A 24,932-nucleotide genomic window follows, 5' to 3' on the forward strand; every position below is an offset into this window, starting at 1 on the left:
TTTACGCTAAGGATATGCACATATTAAATTGATGCTGTCAAACAGCCTTTCTCAAGTTGGTTGCTCCAAGGGTTGCTAGAGGTTCCCTGAGCAATGATCAATTTTTGTCTGTCAGTAACCACTGACATTACATAGTTACATAGTTACATAGTATTTGAGGTTGAATAAAGACATTAGTCCATCAAGTCCAACCTATTAGGATCTCATTCTAGGAGTACCTGTACCAATCTTAAATGATCTTTTTAGCTGTCTGTAAGGTGGGGGGTGGGGGGCTTCTCTTTAATCAACAATACTGTAAAGGGGTCCTTCTCCCAATGTAAGGGACCACCAATTTAAGAGGTAACTTTTCAACTGACCACCAATGTAAGGGAGCTCTAAAATTTTCATTCTGTTTCTTCTTTGCCCATTATTAATATTTGTTATAATTTCATTATTATTACTGAAAATAATTTTGTTTTATAGAGCAGAGGGTTTTACTGAATGATCTGCTCTGGGTGTCAAATACGCTAGGGAAGTAATTTTTTTTTCTTCACAACTTACTGATCACACTAATTTACTATGAGTTGTAGATGTAATGATTTAACAGGGGTTCCCTGAAGCACTACAAATTATTTTAAGGGTTCCTCTATGTTATAAAAAGGTTGAGAAAGGCTGGTGTTGAATCTACATGACAAGTTCACTCCCTGGCAACAGCAGCAATGCAGTTATAAATATATATATTTTTTATTTAGGCATTAATTATGTATACATCATGCCGTACCCAGGTATGAAACCTTACCACTGTGTAGAACATGATGTATAGTGACCACATTTCAGATATGAATATACCTCAATAACTTGCATTCTAGCTACAGTAAGTCATACTTGTCTAAATATACACTTGATATTGACAGCTGAAGGTTTCCCAGTTCTTAAAATAGTTTAGGGATTTCCCCATGTTTCTTAAGGAAGTATTGTGTTTATATAGTGTTTACATTCATATGCAGTTATTAGTAGTTCTTATTTTGACTGGTGTAGAATTTGAGACCTGTGTCACAGTCAGTGCATTTTGTTCTTGTATATTTGGCTATAACGTTTATAACATTTGCAGTATGTGGGTACTGAGCTTAGTGAATTTCTTCCATGTTTATTCTCAGAAACTAGATGATTTTTTTTCACTTGGTTCCTTAGTTTTGGATGGAGGTTTTCTTCAAAGTCAAGACCACAGATGGAGCTCCCTTTCCCTCCCCAGGAGAACCCAAAACATGTCAGCTTGGAATAATAGTTAATAGGGTGATATGGACATGGCACACATTGTGACAAATCTTGGCATGGCCAATTTTTAAGGGATGTTGCTCAACACACACCATAAAAAGGGGATGTACAGTAAAAAAGGATGCAAGTGAAGTAGTACCGAGCAGTACTACTTATTGTACTTATTGTACATAATAAGAACAAATACTGAGAATTAAGCTAGGTATACAAACTTTCATTTGTCAGAACATTCGATTAGACACTTGATGAATGTGATTCGAAATTTCATTTGATTTTAACATTTAATTTGGGAAATTATTAGCATTTCCCAAACACAAACCACATTCACAGGATTTCGTTCATTTGAGAACAATATCCATCCCAATCCTCAAGTTTCATCAGCTTCATCAGAAGAAACAACTATTACAAAATTAAATTAACAGCCTGAAAACTATTTTTTTATAATAGAGTTTTAACTGTGTATACCAGGCTTTACACCCAACGTTTAGTCTATGTTCACACCATGTCCGGACCAGACTTTTGCAGTGTTTTTTGGCACTTTTTTCTTCTTAAGCTTAAAATGGGCTTTCCGGTGCAGTTCCAGTGCATTCCAGACCAGAGAACATGAGATAAGCAGTATTTTTTTGGTCTGGACCGGAACGGACTGCGCTGGTGTGAACAGAGCCCAGAAATACCATAGGGATACATCAGGATGCTTTTTTGGTCCGGGAACAAACTGTTCTGGTCTGGACATGATCTGGACATGGTGTTGACAAGCCCTTAGAAGATGTGAAGCAGTACTGTGTCACATTTACATACAGAGAACCCAAAAAGATGCATTTAGCTTGCAATTGAGATCAGTTTGTCATGCTTCTGAGATTAATCCAGGTGTGTTGACCGGTACGTTTGACCTGCAGTTCACCTTCTTCTGACCTGCATTTGAACTGCTTCTAAGCTGCATCAACCTGCTTCTGCATTCCCATTGACTTGTATGGAGAGGCAAGCAGTTCTAAAGGTTCAGACACACAAGTGTAATAAAATACTCATATCTGCACAGTATCTTGATGGCAGAATGATCCTGTGTAAAAGAACGCATGCAATGGTCCATAAAGTGCTTCTGTGTACAACTGTTTGGATACGTAATTGTCCATAAAACATTCACCTCCATATAATTCTTTTTCCATTCCTTTAGCTCAGTTTGCAATCCCAGCATGTACGCGCTAAGGCCTCATTCACACTGCCATACAATACGCTGCGTATATGCGCGTATTGTCCAATATGCAGCATATGCAAATAAATGGCTCCATACACATAGCTGCATATGGAGCCGTATATTAGCGCTGCGTAAAGATGCGCAAAAACAGAATGGACCCAAGATGCGTCCGGGCAGCGCATTTCTGCGTACATACGTGCACACAGTTCATTAAAATTTATATTATGAATGACGCATTCTGGGATTGCATATAGTGCATGCATATACGTGTTTATACACAATATCCAATTTTGCTCTTGCGTTGTGTGTGCATGAGGCCTAAAATGCTGTGCAAGGACAGATAATTTTCTACTTTGATTTTACACAGCTGAATGCAGTGCAAGATTACTGAGCATAACACAGCTGTGTGTATGGGCCCAAAATATACAATGCTGCATTCAGACCTATTCAAAAACTATACACTGTACGGATCTAAATGTAACATTTTGTACACCCATGTGCATGAGCCCTAAGAGTGCACAAAAGACCATACACAGGTCTTAAACGCGATATTCATTTGCATATTATAAGCTCTTATTCAGCTAGGTAAAGGGTTGTATTGGCTATACCTACTGATGTGATCAACTTTTTAAAAAGGATTATTCTCCTTACCTGCCACAGGGATGGGAAATATAGTTTTCTCATTCGGTATTTATGTTTTTATTATATATTTGAGAGGTTCTTTATCTGTTTACTAGCTATATACTGAGCAATTTGTCTTAGTTATGTGACAGGTTTAAAGCGGCGTTTTAATCTATTTACTAGCTATACATTTAGGAATCTGTCCTAGTTATGTGGCAGGTTTAAACTTACAGGCCTTTATTAATATTCTTCTCCACCTTAACATGCTGACTTAAGCTGGCCATACACTGTTATATTTTCTTCATTCAATCTGCAGGCTGAACTAAGAAAATATAACAGATTCCTTACAAGCTTGGAAAGAGGAATCCCTTGCTGTTCTCACTGTATTCTGACAGAGGCCGCTGGCTACTGTCAAAACGCCTAAATGAAAGTTACAGCTGAAGGAGATTCTTCTGCCAAACAAAGCTTGCAGCCCATCTGGCTCTTTCGATCTGCTGATCGAGGGATGCCGGCCAGAAGGGTGCCAACAGCGGAACCCACTTGCAAATTTTGTCTGGTTCATCAAGAAGCTGTCCAGCCAAAATAACAGTTGAGACAAAAGATTACACTGACATGGGTGTTTACAACGGTTAGTTTTCATTTATGTTAATTAACACATTTACTGCCAAGGATGTAAGGATCACATCAGAACAAAACAGCTTGCAGCTGGCTGGCTAGTAGCCTTTACATCCCCTGTAGTCCCTTAGGCTATAAGCTCATGGTCGCTATAGCAACCATGAACTTATAGCACAGAGGTCCCCCTAGGGCTCTGCTGATTCATGAATAGCTGTGATCAGCGGCTAACAAGATGTTCATATCAGCCCTGCTTTAAAAAATATGACTGTCCCCCTGCCATTGCCTTCCTGCAATGAGACCTGCCTGTTACTAGGTCTTCCCCGCTATGTGCCTGCAATCAGATCGCCTCCATGTGCCCTTCAAAGCTCGTTGTCTGTGTCCCACTTGTGTGCCCTCCAACATCCACTGCTCTTTCTCTGCCAGCGAGTTGCGGATAGGATCACATTACGGGCACACAGCGGATTGGGCCTATTTAGGATAGCGAGAGAGGAGATCGGTAAACATGTCTTGTGTTCCCCAATCCTTGTAGTTTCCTGAATGATCACGGGAGTCATTAGTAATCCTGTGTTCATTCATTACTGAAGGAATTGGTAAACATGAGTGATATGTTTACTAACCCTTTAGTAACTCCTGCGCATTGTCCCGGCCCGGGCAATCAAGAGGCCGAAGATGCTAAACCCGTAAAAAGACTGGGTAAAGATGACATCCCCGGCAGAGGAAGAGAACGCTGACATAGCAGTGCTGGAGGAGATCATCTGTAAGGTAAGTCACCCAATGTGCTAATATGCTGTGCATACTTGGACATTATGAGAAACTCCTTCTAGGGACCCATTATCGCGTATTTATGTTGGTGGTTTACTACTGCTTTAAAACATACTTTTAAGTACACCAATTGACTTTAACACACCTGGTAAATAAGAGAGTGAAGGGATCCATTTGGCATCCATTCTGTTACAATACCCAATGTATTTGGTGTCCGATATATTCCCACTATTTGCGTCACATGTTCTGATTTTATCTTGTTGATGTACTCGATATGGTTGAAGAACTCTTGTCGACCCCTGCAAATGAGAGATGCATATTTTAGTGATATCTTATATAGTAGTGTATGCACACAGAACTGATGCACCTAAGATCTCTATTACATGGTACAAAAATGTTTTTTTTTTTTAATTACCATAAATTGTGTTCAAAGTGAATCTAAAAAGAACAAAACTGGACACGGCATAATGCCTATTGTTAAAACCACATTCATATGTTATACATGTATTGTGCATGTTAATGGAAACTCTTCTATATGAGTCATAAGTGAGGTCTCGTTCACACAGGTCAGCTCCAGCTGAGCTTCACTCACCCAGGGTGGGGGGGAAACTCTGTTTAAACAGGAACTCCGGTACATACAGTAGATCATACAAGGGTACAGAAATGCATAGACCAAAAAAGAATATCTTTACAATCAATTCTCATTTCTGTCCAAGCAGTATCGAGGGTCAGCATCTAGACCAGTGGTGGTCAACAAAGTATAGGGGGCCTCAACTGTGGCCCATTACACCACCAAGGGGCAGCACATAATACTTAGTATATGTAATGCTACAAAAGACTGTCAGAGACTACAGACATACTACAGCAGATGTATAGAGTATGTGGACATGTTGAAAGGGTTGAAAGTTTTCTCAAATGAATGAATGAACAACATTCAAACAGTGAATGTGGCTTTCATTTCCAAAATTAAATGTAAAAATCAAACAACATTTTAAACAACTTTCTGTAATGTTTTGGGGCAATTTTGTGTATTTAATTAGTGGTACCAGTGCATTATTAGTGGTATTTTTTATATATATATTTACACACTTCAGTATTTGCAGCACATTATTTGTTATTGTACTTGTAGACTAGCATAGTTTTAGTAGGTAGAGATTGGTGCAGTGCACTTTAATAGCATAACTCTCTGATGGCATTATCAAATGTTCTGATGAGATTTTTTTTACATGGACATTCATAGGAAAATCCACCAGTGTCTGGACAGCTTTAGTCTACGCAAAGTCAAAGGCCTGGAGCACAAGTGCTGCTTTTCCAGTAGTCCTACATTGTACGTGAGGACACCGAGTGGCCGTCCACATGCCAGGAGCATTAGATAGCGGAAGAGAGCACCGACTGCTGGAAGAGCAAAACATAAGGTAAGTAATTCAGCTTATTAATCATCCCCTAGAGAAAAACGAGCATTTAAAACTTGCAGTGCAGAGGGGACCCCACAGATAGGGTATTTTTATCTAGGTCAAAGTTTAGCTTTAAGGACATTATGGTAAATACTACTGAAATGTAGCTTCTAGAGAATGTCCACACTTTTGATATGACAAAATGCACTGTAAAAGTGTTGTAGATGTCGTGTGTGGGGGGAGGGGACTGCAGAACCGTTCATTTTAAATGGCTTCACAATGCACACGTGTAGCAACACACCACAATGCACAGTAATGCCCTATTGTGAACCATAGCACAGTACAATACAAATAATGCAGCCTACACTATTTTCAGTATGTTATGATGCAATAGGCATTAGATCCACTGACATTATTCATTTCAAATAATACCTCCAATGCATCTTTCTACTAGAGTTCAGCTTACCCATCATTAAGACCAGACAAAGACAAAAGTTTTATTAAGACACGGGAATGTGTGGGTCCATAGGTGGATTGATAGACTTTCTCTGTGCTTGTGTCCACTACAGAGTAGCTCTTCAAATCGTCTTGACTTATTCGGGACAAAGACATGTCTGACAGCAGGTCTCTGCATACAGCAGAGGACACTATGGAATACGCAACTGTAAATGTCTACTACATGATCCCAAAAGTGCTCCTTAAATGGTAGAAATCAGAAGCCAAGAGCCTAAAATTGTAAAAACAAAGATTATTATTGCTATAAAAGACAAACCTAACAACATCATACTCCAAAAAAATTAGGACATTTAGACTAATCTTGCATGTGTGTGGGGAAAAGTCACCCATGGAACACTATTTTGAGACCTGTGCTTCATATCATCTGAGAATGCCACATACCTGTGCACTGAGCACACCCCCCATGGCACCAGCTATTTATTACCAAAGGGAACAAAATGGTTTGGGTCTATGAAAATCTAATCTTTGGACAATTTGTTTCACTCGAAACATTGGGCCAAGTTTAATTTAAAGGTAGCAACATGTCTTATGCAATTGTGTTTAAATAAATGGAATGCCTAAAGTGGAACCGCAACCATAAATACCGAGATAAAATTAAAGTGGCACTAAACTCAAGAGTGAAATCTTAAAAGTACCTTCAAGTACCCCGACTATTAACAAAAATGTAGCTTATTTGTGTATCACTCGGCTGTAGATCCTCAAATCATGAATTGGTACTGACACTGTCCTTACTTCTGGAGGGGGACTACTTTTGTTCCCCATGGTCCCTGTATGTATTGTAAAATAGCCACTGCTCCAAGCTTCCTCCCATGATAGTCTAAATCTCATACTAATTTGTATTGGGATTTGTGTTGGACCTGTCCCAGCCTGTGACTGGACAGTGAAATGAGAAGCAACACAGCGATGAGCTAATCTCTCTGTCACTCTGCTTTCTCTTCCTGTCACATTACATCACATTAATTGAGTGGCAACTTGTGCTGCTTCATCCTCACTCTCCAGCCCTGCTGCACAAAGACTGCAAGAGGCACATACCAAGTCACATTGAGGTACATCTCTGTGTACCATGCTGTCCTCTGCCGGCATAGTACACAGATACACTGTACAGAGCCAAGGCATGCGGCTCGGCAATTTGTGATTGATGTGATGACTAAACACATGGATCACATGTTATTATTTACACTGACAATCTCTTCCCTGCCTCTTACTACAGAGGAAGGAGAGGAATCTCAGTGAACTGTGAATGGGAGAATCAATGAATGACTCATCAGCAGCAGCTGGTGACTCCTACACATACTCAGATCTTTTGTAACTCTTTCACTGCCCCCTCATCTCCTAAACTGCTGATCTTCAGCTTGCCTCTGTATTGTGTCCCCTATATATTAACCCCTTTACTTCCCTTATCCTGCACCTCTGTACATTAAGCCCTTTGTCTCCATCCTGTCACTGTATGTTATCTGTACATTAACCCCTTTACCTCCTGATCTCTCTGTGTATGACCTAAGGTGCTGGATTTAGTTCACTCTTACCAAGCACTGTGTTTTGCCCCCCTCCCTACCACCATGTTTCTTAATTTCCAAAAAAGTGTGGCAAAAAAAAAATTATATCACCTTGGGGTGTCTACTTTCCCCCAAAAAAATTAAATCTTATTTGAGTACAGTGTTACACGATGGAATAATAAACTATCACAGCACTAAAACCTAAAAACATCGCCTGGTAATGAATAGGTGTATACTGGCTGATACCCAAGTAGTTAAAGAAACCCTGTCCCCTGACAACAATCTTCCCATGGATTATATGTGCATTTAACACATTTTAACACATTTTTGCATGTTGCTTGTAAAAGCCTCCCTTGTGAAGACATTCAAAACCCCTGAGACTTCTGCTGGGTGTCGTTATCTCTGCTGGTTCACAGTATTGGGAAGAGTACATTTTCCTCTCCCAATACTTCTTCTTTAACCCTGTCTTTACTGTTGTACACTAGATTTGAACACTGCCTGTGCTAACAAAGAGTTAAAGACTTGGAGGCATTAGGGGTGAAAGTGAATGTAGAAGAACAAACTGAGGACAGACTAAACTTCCTCTTATTAATATACAATGGGGGGAATTTATCAAAAAGCTAAAAGGTAAGAAATATATCTTTAAACATATTTTTTAGGTATGCTGTGTGAATTGGAGGACAGACATATAAGGTATGAATGTTTTCTCATATTTGACTGCAAAAGTTAAATATATGGGCCACTAATGTATTTATACATGGTGAAAATTTTGTATTTTCACTTTTGCAGGCAAATGTGAGAAAACCCCATTGTATTGTTATGTGTTCCCATTAACAGCAAACCCAAAAACAATATTTAAACATATATTTCTTACATTTTAGCTGGTTCTTTGTTGAAGACCTTTTTGCAGATTCCAGGCTACTTTGAGCAGTTCAAAACTGAAAGTAGAGGCAAACTGAGGGACAGACTGAGCTTTCTCTCATTAACCACTTGCTGTCCGGAGCATTTTCTTACTATTTGCGCACACATGATAAAATTTATAAATTTTTGGCTAGAAAACAGCTTCAAACCCCCAAACAATGATATATGTTCTGAACGCAGAGGCCCTGTACAATTGCAATTTTTTATGTCACGCGGTTTTTGTGCAAATGTTTATCAAACCAGTATTTTTAGGAAACAATAAACTAAATAAAAATGTATTGCACAGAAACATAATATAATACCCAATTTTTTTGTAAAATATAAAAGTTGGGGTCATGTTGGGTAAATAGATACCAATGCCCGTGAAGCCGCAAAAAACGTCAATACCAAAATTTCCCATACGGAACAATTTAGACGCTTTTACAGCTCATCAATTTAGTGTTAACAGTGATTGATAGTGCTAGAATTATTGCTCTCACTCGGACGTTCGCAGCGATATGTAACATGTGTAGCGCAATTGTGTGGGGGGAGGGGACTGCCACAGTTTTTCTCTCCGATCGTTGCAGGGAGACCCACTGCGCCGCACGGGGACAGCGCTGCCTGGGGAAGCCGACGGCGGCAGGGGTAGGAGGGCACGGTATAAACGATCCGGATCGCTTGTACATTAACAGCCATCACCAGCTGTTAAAAATGATACAGCAGCAGCCGTGTTCTTGATTTAACCACTTCTGTAGACCGCCGTCTATTGACGTATTACGGCCCGGAAGTGGGTGAAGGGTTCAGAGAAAGCATGAGAAGTGAACATTCTAGGACAAAATAGCTGATTTGGAAAAATTCTCCAATTCAGCTTACTTTCCAGTTCAGCTATATTGTCCTAGATTGTTCACTTTTCCTGCCTTCTCCAAACTCTTTAGTGAAAAACCTTGTAAGTATTTAACTCTTTGTTAGCACAGACAATGTTCAAATCCAGTTTAAAAATACCTGTAATAAATAAAAAAATAAATATAACTGATAATGAGATGTGCTAGCACAGTACAGACAGAGTTAATTAGAGTAAACAACTTCCCATAGATCCCTTCTTAACATTACATAGGGGGAGGTTAGGTAAGATTTTTAAGCAAGTATAAAGCGCTTAGAAATGTAAGCAGCAATTTAATTTTTTTTTCTAAGTTATACAATTTGAATGGGAACATGTAACAAACATAAAATAGGTGTGATCCCGATTTGGCTGCAAAAGTGGACATACACTTTAATCACCTCTCCTCAAGAGAAAACAGGACAAGAAGGGGTCTGAAACTGTCACTTTTTCTTGTTGTTTTTGTCCCTATTCTGACACCCAAAAACCTTAATGTGCAGTGCACACAAAATAGCAAACTGATCGGGCTCTACTAAGATTGAGGAATTCCCCATCCCAACATCCTGATCTCTGTCTGACACCTGTCAACACAGTACAGGAAGTCTGTAAATCTGTTAATCTCCCTAATGGGGACACACACAGCTATACAAACCCAGCAGACGGTGAATCCTACTGTGTCCAAATTTTTAAAATGGTTTTGGTTAGTTTTAGGTTTTAAAAGTAGAAGCCTAAATGTAAAAGCCTTATCTTTATGTACACACAGATGCCACACAGTGATAACATAATTGCTTTATTGACATTTTGAGTAGAAGGATATGAAAAGGTAATTTCCAGAGATATCTGAAATATTTTAACGTTTTGACACTTGAGGTTCTTGTGACTGACATAACATCTAGGTAAACCATAAAAGGGGAAGTTGAACAAATAACATATACTAGGATTTTACTTTTGTTCCTACAACAGAAATTTTGCCTACATGCAATTTTGTTATAAACATAAATCAGGGTGAATCTACTCTGTGTTTTAAAGTGTTCTTGTCATGGTATTTATGGTGTAGGTGGGCAATTTCTTTCCCCAGTAGTCCCGCAGAGCAAGGACTTTAAAATTTTAGGCCTGTGTACAATCATAACAGTAGTTAAATTGTCTGTAGGTTACAGGTACAGTACAGGTCTTTTACGCTGATTTGGTAGTTTGTAATGTATTGACATTACTGCACGTTAAAGCACACTAGGGCTTGCTGTATGGCTAGCTTTAGAAGGAGGTTGGGGGGCATGCTGGACAGTTCTCTCTTTTTTTTTTTTTTAAGTAATATCTCACTAAGGAGGTTATAGTTATTTTCTATGCAAACACTAATTTGCTAATTTTAGCAATTTGTAACTCAGATGCTCAGTGATTGAGCTTGAATAGCTTTCATGTCGCGACAATCTATCTTCATTTACCTCTATGTCATAGCTGCTGAAAGAGATTTGAAGCAAAGCTCACCAACCCAATGCTGTAGCACTAGTTTAGCTTGTAACAGTGACAAATGAATTCTTAGCGACAAATCACTGTTAAAAAAGAGCTATGGCCCAACCTGTTTTTGCCATAGCTCTCTTTAGGGTCACAGGAGGACATATACTAATTTCCTCCTGTGACCCAAAACTCAGCATACACCGGGTTATTGAGCACTTAATGTTGGCAGCGCAGAGCAGCGCTGCAGCCAGGATGGATCCTGACAATATTGTCGGGATCCACCCCTCTGCCTGATTGAAAGATGGCTCCACCACTCTAGAGGCAGAGCCAGCTGTGCCCGCCCCCTCCCCGTCCATCCCTCCAGTCAGCGCTCAGTTCCCAATACATAGAGCCGACATGTGACAGGTACAGTGTCACCCCTCGGCTCTCATTATGGGGATGAGCGTATTTCACTCTCCCCATAATTTTCCTTTAAGGCCTCATTCACATACAACGCAAGAGCAAAATTGTATGCATATTTGTAAATGCGTATAGACATGTATATGCGCGTATGTATGTGTGTATTTGTGCATATATGCACATATACGCGTGTATGCGTGAAGTGTATGCAATCCCAGAATGCATAATTTTTTATAGAAACTTTAATGTACTGTACGCACGTAAAATACAGAAAAATTCAGAGCCCGGATGCATCTCGGTTCCATTTTTTGGGGGTATCTTTACACAGTGCAAAAATACGGCTCCACACGCAGCTATGAGTATGTAGCCATTTATTTGCATGTGCTGTATGTGGGGAAAAACGCTGCGAGCATCTATGCACAGCGTATTATACGTCAGTGTCAATGAAGCCTAATCGTTGACATTAGCCCCTGTGCTTAAAGCTCAGAGCTACAAAATGCTGGACAAAATAAATCCCATAGTGTTGTTTGGCCCCTGTTCACACCTGAGCGTTCTGTCGCTTGTAGCAAAACACCTGTCACTGGAAAAATGACATGAGCTACTCTTATGCAGATTTCTGCACTTTTGCCCCTGTCGACTTGAATGGAAATACCTGAAAACGTGCGACACAAGCGCTTTTTGAGTGTTTTGATGTGCAAGAGCCAGCCTTTATCTGCAAAAACACGGGGGTACACAATGGAGGACAGCACATGCTGAAAACGCACAACAAAACGCTTTGAAAAATGCCTAAAAATGTGTGACAAAACGCTCAAAAAGTTCCTCAAAAAACAGCTGTAACACGACGCTTAGATGTGAATGGAGCCTTAGGGTATCGGGCAGTTAGTGGAAAGCTGTGGTTTGAATGGGCCCTGAAGCTACAATCACATCAGCCGCCTGCATTTCAGGAGAATTGCAGGAGAAGTGTAGTGATGTCACCGCACATGTATTCTATTGACACTTGCTCTTGTCCCTGTTACTGCATGTCCACATCTCGGTACGAACATAGACAGGAGGAACAGTCTGCGGAAGCCTGAGCATTTCACTGATCACGGTTGCAATGACTGCTGCAGTGGCTTCTATGCTAAAAATAATAAATCCATATTTTTGGCCTTTATGAAGAATTGTGCATTCATTATTTTTTGCAAAAGGTGGAATTATTCTATAAGAATTTATATGACAAATGATTTGTGGAACCCATTTTTTTTTTCTTTAACCATTACTTTTCCTTTCTACTGGCTTTTTAAAATAGAAAACAAGATAATTTAGAGATAATATCAAGGTTTTAGGGCAGAATAACACTTCTGGTCAATAAATAGAACATTTTCATAGATATCTGTACATCAGACCAAAAAGAGGGATGACTGAGGAGAACGAGGGACACAGGGATTTGGTTCCAAATGAGGGACAGGGGAATTTGGTTCCAAATGAAGGACAGAGGGATTTGGTTCCAAATGAAGGACAGAGGGATTTGGTTCCAAATGAAGGACAGAGGGATTTGGTTCCGAATTCAGAAATTAGGGATTTGATTTCAAATGAGAGACAGAGGGGTTTGATTCCACATGAGGAACAGAACGGTTTGGTTCCACATGAGGGACAGAGGGACTTGGCACCAAATGAGGGACAGAGGGGCTTGGTTCCAAATGAGGGACAGAGGGGCTTGGTTCCAAATGAGGGACAGAGGGGTTTGGTTCCAAATGAGGGACAGAGGGGTTTGGTTCCAAATGAGGGACAGTTGCAATCTGTGTTATAAATAAGGCTAGGTTCACACCTAGGCGATTCATCGTGCGGATTTAGCTGCACAATATCACGCAAAACACAAATTCCCATTGAAGCCAATAGGGCCTGTGCACACCTTTTTGTTGCGTCGTGTGGCCGAAATTGCCTGTCGCGCAAAAAGGTGCAGGAGCTATTTTCGTGCGCAAGTCGCACGGTTGTGGTCCCATAGACATCTCTATGCATTAAAAGCAAAATCACGTAAAATAAACCACACAAAACTAGCTCAACGGCTCAATCACCTAGGTGCTACCTAGCCTAAAAGGAGAATAAAACACCCAGCTGTATGAATAAGCGGCTGTTCATTTACACAGAATCAGACGATCTACTGCAGATTTGGAAATTTTTTGATCAATACATTTTAATTAGGTTTTAACATTACACGCTTAGGTAACATACTTCATAGAACCATCAATATGACACATCATGTAAGAAACAAGAAAGAGACCATGTGCCAGCCCCCCCCTCCCCAGCAAATTCTATACAATTAAGGTCATAGTGCAAAGGGTATTCTAGAGTGCAAAAGGTGCATCAGCACCTCAGCTAAACATATCAGTCAAGATTTGGGAATTTCTAATAATGTCGCCATGTCCAGTGGCCACTTTATATACATTTCATTATACATCATTTCAGTATACATTTACACGATTGAGATATATAGAGATATATATCTATCTCTATATACATAGATAGAGATAGATATATATATATATATATCTGATATATACATTCAGTATACATTATTTCATATTTCTGGCTTTCGTATAAATGTCCCTCGTAGTGCACGGCTTCTCGGCCTGAAAATGGAAGTAAACAGCAGTCTGTTATCCGGCCTACATTCCAGTCACAAGCTCCGACCTCAGCACCTCGTGACTTCTACTTCTCATATGGATTGTGATTGCGTCCTCACATGACGACATCATCTAGTCTACTCTCTGTGCTGACTGACTGAAGACAAAGCTATTACTTCTAGTTACGTAACCGGCCCACATATGACTTTAAAGCTTAGAAAACATGAAGATTAACTGCATTTAGAGTCATTCAGAGTCATTTCAGAGTCATTCTATAAATTGTCCTCGCATCAATCATTCATTTTAGCAGCAAATCCTGCAAAGAAAGCACTGTGCTGGGTGCTGGGCGCCTTTGTGAACTGAGCTAATTCATAAAGTAGACCTTCACCCTCCCAAACTACTTTCTGTCAGCTCACCCCTACCTCCTCTCTTAGGCCCCATTCACACTCAAGGTGAGTGTCTTTGGTTGTTTTTTGGAGTGTTTTTGCAAGCGTTTCAGGCTTGATTGTTTTATTTTATTTTTAGCCAATGCAAAGCTACTAGGGAAGAAAAGCTTAAAAAAGGAAAAAAAAAAAGTTTGCATGTTTCTCTGGCGCTCCTGTTGAAGTCTATTGGAGCCAAAATGCTTGACTCTGCTCCAAAAGAAGCTCCAGTACTTTTTCGAGCTATAGATATTTCACTACAAGTGCCAGAATGTCCAGGTTTAAAGAGGGGCTATCAAAATGGTATTCTTCTATTCTTCCAGGATTCTCCTGGGACACCATGCCACTCATCCCAGGGGTACTCCACTGCACTTGTGCTGCTGCATGTCATCAGAGGGCTGACTGTCTTACAAGTTTTTGCAGCTGATCCCCTAATGACGTGCCGTGGCAGGGGAGGGAGGAGTGAAGTTCCTCTTTTAGGCCCCTTTCACATAGGCATTCCGATCAGGTCCACCTGTCAGTTTCTCAGGTGGACCTGATTGGAAACTTGATGTTAGTCTATGGGCAGCCAGATCTAAATGGACATATGTTCATTTATATCCGGTCACCACTGGCTCTGGCCAGGTACAGAAAAACAAACAGATCAGAGTTCCGTTTTGACGGACCTGACCATGCTGATACATGCATGGATACGTGCATGGATCCTCAGCAGATCTGAACTGCAGGTGCCCATCTGAAAGGGGCCTACGACTCCAATTTTGGCCGATTTCTGTTGAATCACAATTTGGAGCCATGGGTGGCCCCGACTTGACAAATGTCAATTCAAAAATCGACTAAGCTGGTGGAAATGTATCGGCCAAACAGTGAATACATCCTATCAGATGGGAGAATCTATTGATTTACTCTCATTCAGCCAACCGAGATGAAAAACGTATTGCTTCAAGGAGTAGTTTGGGCTCGTTCCCACCATTAGCACTGGCTAGCATTTTCAGCACCTGATCAACACCAGACACTGCTAGGGCACATTGAAAACAATTGTTTTATAAGTACTCCATTCAGAACACAATGCAGGTGTGATGTGTGGTGCAGAAAAATGCAGACATGCTGCAAATGTTCTGCAGCCCACTGGATGGGCACTGACCTTAATGGAGTGTACATTCAGGTCAGTGCCCACCCAAAAAAAGTTAGAGTGGAAGTAAAGTGATTGGAAAGAAAAAAAAGCCCCCCTGCGTCTTTTAGCTACATTGTGGCAGACATATCTGCCAAAGTAATCCCCTCCAGTGCTGCACTCCTCCCTCGCTGGCGCTGTACCCTGGTCTTCTTCCGGGTTTTTTAAATCTTCAGCCATTTGATTGGCAGGGTCATGATGATGTCACTCCCTCGCATGCACACGTGAGTCCCTTCAACTGGGTCTGTGCATTAAGCTGTGAGCTTTTATGGCAAAAGAGACTTAAGCTGGCCATACATTATGCAAAATTCTGACTACTGTCGGCACCCTTTCAGTTGATTGAAGGAACCAGTTGGAAAATCTTGGAACAAACAGATCTGGCTCGCTCTGTTTGGTATTCTGACAGCAGCCAGCGGCCACTGTCAGAATACAAAGGAAACAGAAACAGCTGGGATTCCCCAGTCAATGCTCGTAAGAGTTGATGGAGGAATCTGTTCTATTTTTTCGTTCAGCCTTCGGGTTAAATTAAAAAAAATGGAACTGTTTTATGGCCAGCTTTATAAAGCACACTAGCCTCTGCATTCTAGCTTGAGGGCTAGTGGTAATGAGCCCTTTAACAAGCAGCCATCTAGCATGCTGAGAATGTATACTTATTTCTTATGGGAGGATTCCTTCAACCAGAATTAATGTTTAAGCCGTGTCAGCCTTATACTTGCTGCTTTTCTTTTGAAGTCTTGTTTTCTAATACATTTTCATTCACTTTTTCTGCCTAGTCTAAAAGGACCACAAAACGAATGGTTACACTACAAAGAAGACAATTCTGATTTTAAAAAAATCCAATATTTCAATTTCAAAGCTAAAAAAAATGGACTCCGAGCTAAGGGGTCTATTTATAGAAATCAGGGTCAGAAAACAGAAGAGTGTAGGGCCAAATGGATATCAGAATGCATAAAAAAGTTTAATAATTGTGTCAAACAGCCGACATGATTTGGGGGCAGACACAGCTTATTAGCTATGGGTAGTTCTCCCAAAATGTGTGACTTGCAGGCAGTGATTGGACTGAATCATTGAAACTGGCATTTCCCTCTTTGCACTATGCCACACTACTCCATGGTTTGACCTTTTCAGACATTCTATTTAAAAAAAACACTAAAAATAAAGTGTTTACTTCAAAGTTCTACCTAAAGGAAAGTACATTTCATGCTGAAATTGTGGTGAGACTAGCACACAAGTGAAAACACCAGCTGAAACATTGTACCACTGTCATGAAAGTTTCTCCTGGATCCATCAATTCAATATTCAGTCATTTATTATGGATACATTCCTTTTAGGTTACTTTACAGTATGCTGCCTGTGTCCTGCTGAAGAGCTTTCCCTTCACTTCCTGTCTTGGAGATGCAGCAGGAAAGTAGAGATAATCTCTCCAAAGTGAACAGAGTTGACATAGAAATAGATGTCATAATTGGAGGCTTTTACCTCGTATCTTACTCTGGTGACAACTCCAAAATGTTTAATATCCCATCACTTCCTGTCAGAGTGACAATAGCCACCAAGAGAGGTAAATTTACCTAGAAGCGACACACAAACATCAAATTAAAACTAAAGCTGCCTTTACACATACTTTAAAGTCATATTAAAGTTAAGGTTTTTAAGATTTGTAAAAAAATGCTGATTAAATCACTTACAATGGTTTCTGCTCCTTCATGCCTAAACGTTTTATTTTCTTTCAGAAACAGCTGCTCCCCTGAGCACTGGTCCTAATATCCTGTTTTAGGGTGGCCTCTTTCCCTTGCAGGGTCCTATGGAGCCACCTTTGTGTGTACTAGTAAGCGGTGTGTATATCTACAAACAGGCACAGCAGGGCAATCCACTCCTCTGCTTCTTGATCCACTCTTCTCCCTCCTCTGCAATACATGCACATTTCCCTATGTTTTGTCTCGTTAAAATGCTGCTGTTTATAAAAATACCCGTTGATCCTGCTAGAAATCGAATGAGCTCTCAACTTCCTGCAGCCAGCTGAGTACGTTGCTTCTCCTGCACAAAAATGCAGGGCAGGGTTTTCAGCACTACCTTAGATCTCCCTACTGCACTACAAACCACCACCTCCTCTCTTTATCTCCATAACATAAGGGAGTGGTGCCCTATAGTCCTGCAAGAACAATATTCACAGGGCTGAGTGAAATTGTGTCAGTGAATTGAGGAATTATGGGCCTATGAGCATCTTCAATATGCAACTTTACAAACTTCTAGATCAGGACTCTCAAAGTACCGCAAACCGGTACTTTGCAGCCAGCTGACAAGTCAGGCACGCGGTCACAGACTGTGTACCTGACTTGCGGGAGCAACTGCATGGTCTGCAATTCTGTCAGATGCAGCCCGCATTGCTGCTTTTCTGTGCCGCCACTCGGATCCATTCGGCCAGCGCTTTGAAATCCTTCAGTGAACACGGACGAAATAATGGATTAGTAAGGTCTGCACCAGACCTTATTAATCAACCACTGGATCACCAGGGATCATGCCTCCTCCCTTCAAAATGGTAAGCAGGAGAGGGGGCTTTTAATTTAATTTTTTATGTGGGTGTGCGGGGTGGGGGGAATGCGGGTTTCTATTATTTTCTTTGTGCGGGGGAGTATTATTTTAAGGGGTGGCAGAGGTGCAGATCACAAATGTAAGTTTAGGTGCGCTTAGGGATTCCTGCATCAGGAACTTGCGTTTTCCTGCAGCAGGAATCCCTAATCTGGAGTTTACAAGCAGCAGCTGTCACCCGTTCAAGTTAATGAGCAGGTGACAGCCGCTGCATGTGAACGCCGGCACACCACATATAATGCTATGTGATATGAGTACATGTGGTTAGGAATCAATCACTCTCCCTGGATGCATCTATTGTACATCCAGGGAGAGTGTTTTCTAACTCCATGTAATCGTATGACATACCATTACATGCGGTGTGCAGGCGATTACATGCAGCTGCTGTCAGCTGATTATTAACTTGAATGGGTCACAGTTGCCACTTGTAAATGCCATCATACCTAAACTTGCAGATATGAATGGGGCCTTACAGTGAGTATATTAGTGTCCGTAGTACCAAACCGGATATAGTTAAATTATATTTTGAAATATGAGATTTGGCATGGGAGAAAACATAATTTGTCAAGTGGCCCCCCGAGTGAATGGAGTTTGAGAACCTGTTTTAAGGTGCCCATACACTGCACGATTATCGTACGATAATCGTATGCGATCGGTTTTTATGTGGGTAGTAGGAGTGGGATAGAAATTATGGAAATTAAATATAGAAATACATGTCTATTCTAAGTGTTTGAGCATAGATATCCTTTAACATAAACGATGACCATGTATGAATAAGGCAACATGACTATGTACACAAATCTGAACTGTTCAAACAGAAAAATAATCTGAATAACTTTTCATTTTTCATGTTGTCTGGAGTTACACTGATACACTAGTTTCTATTAGCAGTTTATAAAGGAGAATCAAAAAATGTAAAACTTATAGAATTAGTAAATGTGCAAAAAAATACAATAAATATGTGATTAAAAAAACTGTTAAAATGCTGAATACTATCATTACATGAATACAGAATAGAGTTGAATTTATGCAAACTGGAGCAGACAGAATCTGGAGCAGTTACCCATACTAACCAATCATCTTCTCTCTTTGATTTTCAAAGCTTAGCAGAACAACCGGAAAAGAGAAATTGATTGGTGATTATGGGCAACTGCTCCAGATTCTGTCTGCTCCAGTTTGTATAAATTCCCCCCAGTATTTTTTTTTTTAGTTGTATTTCAAATATTTTTTTTAATTGAAAACATATATTTGTTGTATACAAGAACAGTCTGCCACAGTTTTGTATTAGTAATTCTGTATAATTGTGCATCATTACATGAGCTCGAGTTTGGTTCCACAGTCACATAGTAGAAAGCAAGTCAGATAGGAATTTTTAAAATATTTGATTTTCTATGACTTGTGTTTTCACTTAGTGAAGTTGCTGACCATGTGTCCCCTCAAGGCAAATATTTCCGGAGATATTGGTAACCTGAGGGAAGTGTAAATTAACTGAAGAAGGAATTTGGGTTAGGGGAAAAATAGTGTGTGAGAAGCAAGAAGAAAGGACAGGGTAGTGAGTGGATCAAAGTGGGGGTGGGTGTGGGGTGGTATCTGGGGGGAAAAGTAATTACCTTGTGTATGGGTTCAGTCAGTATAGTTAAAAGATGACCAACCTTTTTTTTTTTTTCTTGGCTTTAGTCCTCTTTTCGGTCACAATTTACAAATGCAGTCCTGTAACCAAAAGTCATCATAAAGATGGCTACTCCCCACTATACACTGACAGAACCGCACTGCAGCCGGGAAAGATAGTGACAATATTGTCAGGATCAACCCCGCTGTCTGATTGAGGGCCTGTGTGCAGAGAAACTGTTTTTGCCCACTTTGCATGACACCTGACCAGTCTGCCTAATCAGGGTCTCAAGTACCTAGTGTATGTTGCTCATGCAAGTACAACAACCCTTTCAGTTCCTGCTATGTCGCCATTCAGTACCCTATTAAGTCCCATACTGACTTGTATCAACCCCATGCTTAATGTCGACCTTTCAATAACTGCATGAATAGATTCCTGGCATGCCACAATATACACCAACAGTATAATTTTTTAGAAAAGCGCTGCCTTTTATCATTAAAAAGCCATCCTTGGGACCCATTTGTAGTCAAGTACTAGGGAACACCAAAAACATGCTTTATGAGTCCAGAACAGTACTTCATGGATTCCACAATTTTGAGGGAGATGACAAAAGATGCGTTTCAGGGGCTCGACAATCAAACAATTCATCAGACCAATTCCTTCCACACACTCAAAAGGACAAAAGGCCCATTCACACCACATCCAGATCATCTCCAAACCAGACCAGATTGTTTCCGGACCCAAAATGCATACTAATGTATCCCTATGATATTTATGACCAGGAAAATACTGCATGTCTCATTGTGTCTGGTCTGGAATGTACTGGAACTGTGGGCAGGTTCACACCATTTTCTGGACCAGATCTGGTCCGGAAAATGGTGTGAACCTGCCCTTAAACTCTAAAAGCCTGGGCTTGTGTATCAAAGCCAAAATGGAAAGTCAGTGAGTTTTGCAACCAGATTTTACAAACTGGGTGACCTCTGGACTCAGGGAGAACACCGTATATGTGGGTAGCTGTCAAACCCAGGCCATTGGGTCAAAAGAAACACTCCACAAAGCACCTCAAACTGGGTCCAGCTCTTTTGCTCTCACCTATCCTTGAACCTAAGTCAGTGACTTTGCCTAGACTGAGATGACGTCATTGGTTTGCTGCAGGCAGGATGAAGCATTTCCTTCTTCTCTGTTCACTAAAGCCCCATTCACACTTGAGCTGAGCATCTTTGGGCATTTTTGGGGCTAGGTACAGAGCAAAAAAACACACATACCGTGTGTTATGCATGTTCATTCTTTGGGTGTTCCTATTGAAGTCAACTAGGGCAAAACACACAACTCTGCCCCAAAAGAAGTTCATGTACTTGTTCGAGTGACAAGCTTAAAGCCTCAAGTGACATTTTGCTCAGGTGTAAATGACCACCGTTGAATATTATGGAAATCTAGTTTCCAGCATTGAAGCGCTTCTGGTGAAGCTACAAATCATGCTTCAAATTGCTCCGGTTTGAATGGGGCCTAAGTGGTTAGACTACAACACAGGCACCAAGATTTGACATGACTGTATCATCTCTGACAATATCTCAGTCTAGAAAGTAGATGCTGACCCTGGATGATGCCTGATCAAAGATGGCTCCATCCTTCTGGAGAGAAAAGTGGATAAAGGCATTGTCAGGGGAGCACTGCGACCTTTATCAGAGGTAAACACTTTGCAAAGTGTATGTTCGCTGAGTAAGTAAGGTGAAGCTGTGTTCCGTTCAACCATGTAGTCACGTACGAGCAAATATCCATTTTTTTTCCTATTCCCTGGCACATGAGTGGGTATTCAGTGTGAACACAGCTTTACTTTAAGAGAAAAAATAATAGTCCTTGGTGGACTTTTCAGAGAATGTCATTACTTATAATGTTTCGGCTAGATGCAGCCACCTCACTGATCTGGATAGAGCATCCACTTTATCCAATCACAATGAAAGCATACAGAATGTATCAGTCTGTGTTTATTCTTTATAAAGTTAAGCTGGCCATACATTGTTAGAATTTCCTTCAAATGTTCATTCAGAATCATTCAGAGCATTCAATTTTGCCATCATTGAGTCAATTAATTTATTTTGTAGCCCTTAAAAACTTTGTCGACATATTAAACAGGTTTCTTTTGAGCCTAGCACATTCACATCACAATATGTACAATTCTTCCAAAAAGATAATCACAATCACGGTTAGGATTCCATTTGTTGCGACAAGAAACAAGAAAAAATGTCTATTCTGCTCCTTCAATTTTCCTCATCTCTACGGCCAGAAATGAAAGTTGAGTAGACCCCCACTAACTATTAGAAAATAGAAGAAAAAACATTCCAAAAAAAGAAAATGTTCCAACAAAATTCTATTAGTGTATGGCCAGCTTAACCTCTTGCCGTCCGCCCGTAGTAAAAAAACGGACGGACGGCACTGCAGCATCTGCGGGTTGCCGTCTCCAGACGGCAATTTTTTTCTGCTCGCGCGCGCCCCCTGCAGAAAAGACCCGCTAAATGCACACACCCGTTACCGGGTGTTTCACATATAGGCGATCGGCGGGTCCATAGCCCACCGATCGCCTATATGTGCTCGTTCGCGGGCACATTTTTTTCCCCCCTGACCCCTATAGCCAAAACATTTTGAATAGAGTAAAGAAGGGTTACAACCTGTCAATTTTTTTCACCATTAGTGTCCCATTGGGGAGATTTCACTTCCTGTCCCGTAGCCACAACAAGAAGTGAGATTAAACAACTCCAAAGTGACCAAAACCCTGGTTGTCAATAGACTGTCTCCATTGAAAGTTTTAGGATCTATTCCTGTTCTGGTGCCAACCTTTGGATTTTCTTTCACTTTCACTCTTGGTGGTAACAGTCACCAGGACAAATAGAGGGCGAATATCTCTAACCAAGACACAGACAGCAATACAAACCTGAAAGGTGTTCTAATCCCTCTCTACTCTATCTAAAGCTAAAAAAAAGATAAAAAACGTTTTATCTTGAGTTCTACTTTAAAGTGATATCACTATCACCATCTCATTACTATATACTACTATCACCATCTCATTACTATTATTATATACAACTATCACCATCTCATTACTATTTACTACTATCACCATCTCATTACTATTACTATATACTGCTATCACCATCTCATTACTATTACTATATACTGCTATCACCATCTCATTACTATTATTATATACTACTATCACCATCTCATTACTATTACTATTTACTACTATCACCATCTCATTACTATTACTATATACTACTATCACCATTTCATTACTATTGCTATATACTACTATCACCATCTCGTTACTATTACTGTATTAGGGTTGCCACCTGTCCGTGATTCACCCAGACAGTCCGGTTTTGGAGTCTTGTCTCCGGGTGTCACAAGTTCCTATGGAGCCACCCTTGTGTGTGCTAGTAAGCTGTGTGTGTTTCCACAAACATACAGGCACAGCAAGGCAATTCACTACCCTGTTTCCTGCTCTCCTCTCCTCCCTTATCCAAGCTAGTAGATGAACTGCTGCTGGATCCTGTGCGATCCCCTGTGATCTTGTACTAGGCCCTTGCAGGTCCCTATGGAGCCACCCTTGTGTGTGCTTGTAAAAACACAGGCACAGCAAGACAAGCCCCTCTCTTGCTCCCTAACTCTTCCCTTCTCTGAGCTAGTAGATGGATGGCTGCTGGAGATTGCTCTGCCCCTTGAACCAGACTGAAGGTTAGGGAAGCTGATCTGAGAGAGTTGGAGCCAGCTGTTCACAAAATATATAAAGAAATACTTTGCTGGGCAATGTCTATTTGTTTCATCTGGATTCTGCATTGAAACAAGTTTGAGAGTTTAATACTACTTTAAGTGCTGACTGACACATTCTGTAAAGCTTTACTGAGCTACGTGAATAAACACTTTCCAAAATGAACATTGACTTTTCAAAGTGAACATCCTCTACTACTTTTGTAAATTGACCCCATTTCATCACCATTGATTATGTGACAAACTATACAAGGAGATCTATAAACCCTTACACTGGCGATGTCAGATCTGGCTCCTCTATGAACAGAGAAATGGTACTTATCTCCGAGTATATCAGTGACCGGGGATCGTTCTTCTTAGTAATATAACTGTGAGCACTGTAGTTGTGATCACCCGTCTGTCATTTTACTTGTAGACACTTACATCTACTTTGGACTTTATACATTTTCTACAGCAAATGTTGAGCATATTTTATGCTTACAATTCATAATACATGTTAGAAAAAAAGTAAGCAAGCTCTTACCCAGACAGAACAGGCGTCGAGTCTGCTGTGCGGAGCTGGAAACATAGGACTTTAACACCACACCCATTGCTGCCTCTAGAATTCCCCCGAACATTTTTTTCTTTGTATTAAAGTGACAGTGTCAAAAAGTGAATGTCAGGAGGTTTCGCCACTCTTAAATTGCGTGGGCTTAGTGATGTAGAGTAGGCATTTACAGTACCCAACTGAGTCTGAATAGTTATTAAATATACAGAAATAAATCACAAAGGCAAATCAATTATTCTACTTATTTATACCATGTTATTTTCCTTCTACAGTTTTGTATAGAGTATATTGAACCATTTACATCACTCAGAGACACAAAATAATTACAGCTTTCAGCCTGTGAAAGATTTAGAAATGTATTTCCTACATGTTGTGACGGAGGATGGGGGGGGACAGAACACACACGGAGACCAATAGTAGTTTTATGAGACCTTAGCGAAAGGGTCTCTTTATTAAGGGGAGAACACACAGGCAGCAGTCCCGCACAGGAGGGTTAAAAGCACAGGGTCACAGGGAAGCAATTTAGGTACAGCAAAGGTGAAACCCACAGGGTCAACAGACAGCGGTTTGAGCACGAGAAGGGTTAAATCCTCAGGGACACGGGGGTAGCAGTTTGGGCCAACAAAGGTTAAGTCCTCAGGGTACAGGCAGCACTTTAGGCACCGAAAGGTTAAATCCTCATGGACACACGGAAATGGTTTGGGTGCAGCAAAGATTAAAGTAGAATGAAAGTCTTTTTTTTGGCATATACTGT

At 40.6% G+C, this 24,932-nt stretch overlaps 1 protein-coding gene across 1 annotated transcript in view; it reads right to left on the reverse strand.

Moving 5' to 3' along the window:
- Positions 1 to 6,506, reverse strand: part of LOC108795169 (receptor-interacting serine/threonine-protein kinase 2-like) — a 38,060-nt gene extending 31,554 nt beyond the window's left edge. The window contains exons 1-2 of the mRNA XM_018566370.1: positions 6,305 to 6,506; positions 4,590 to 4,743 (exon numbers count right to left, since the gene is read on the reverse strand). Coding sequence (XP_018421872.1) covers positions 4,590 to 4,743; positions 6,305 to 6,450 — 300 coding nt within the window. The 5' untranslated portion in view covers positions 6,451 to 6,506. The remainder of the gene's footprint in view (positions 1 to 4,589; positions 4,744 to 6,304) is intronic.
- Positions 6,507 to 24,932: the final 18,426 nt, after the last annotated feature.

Source organism: Nanorana parkeri, unplaced genomic scaffold (genome assembly GCF_000935625.1).
Source record: "Nanorana parkeri isolate BGI_ZX_2015 unplaced genomic scaffold, ASM93562v1 scaffold943, whole genome shotgun sequence".
Taxonomy (NCBI): domain Eukaryota; kingdom Metazoa; phylum Chordata; class Amphibia; order Anura; family Dicroglossidae; genus Nanorana; species Nanorana parkeri.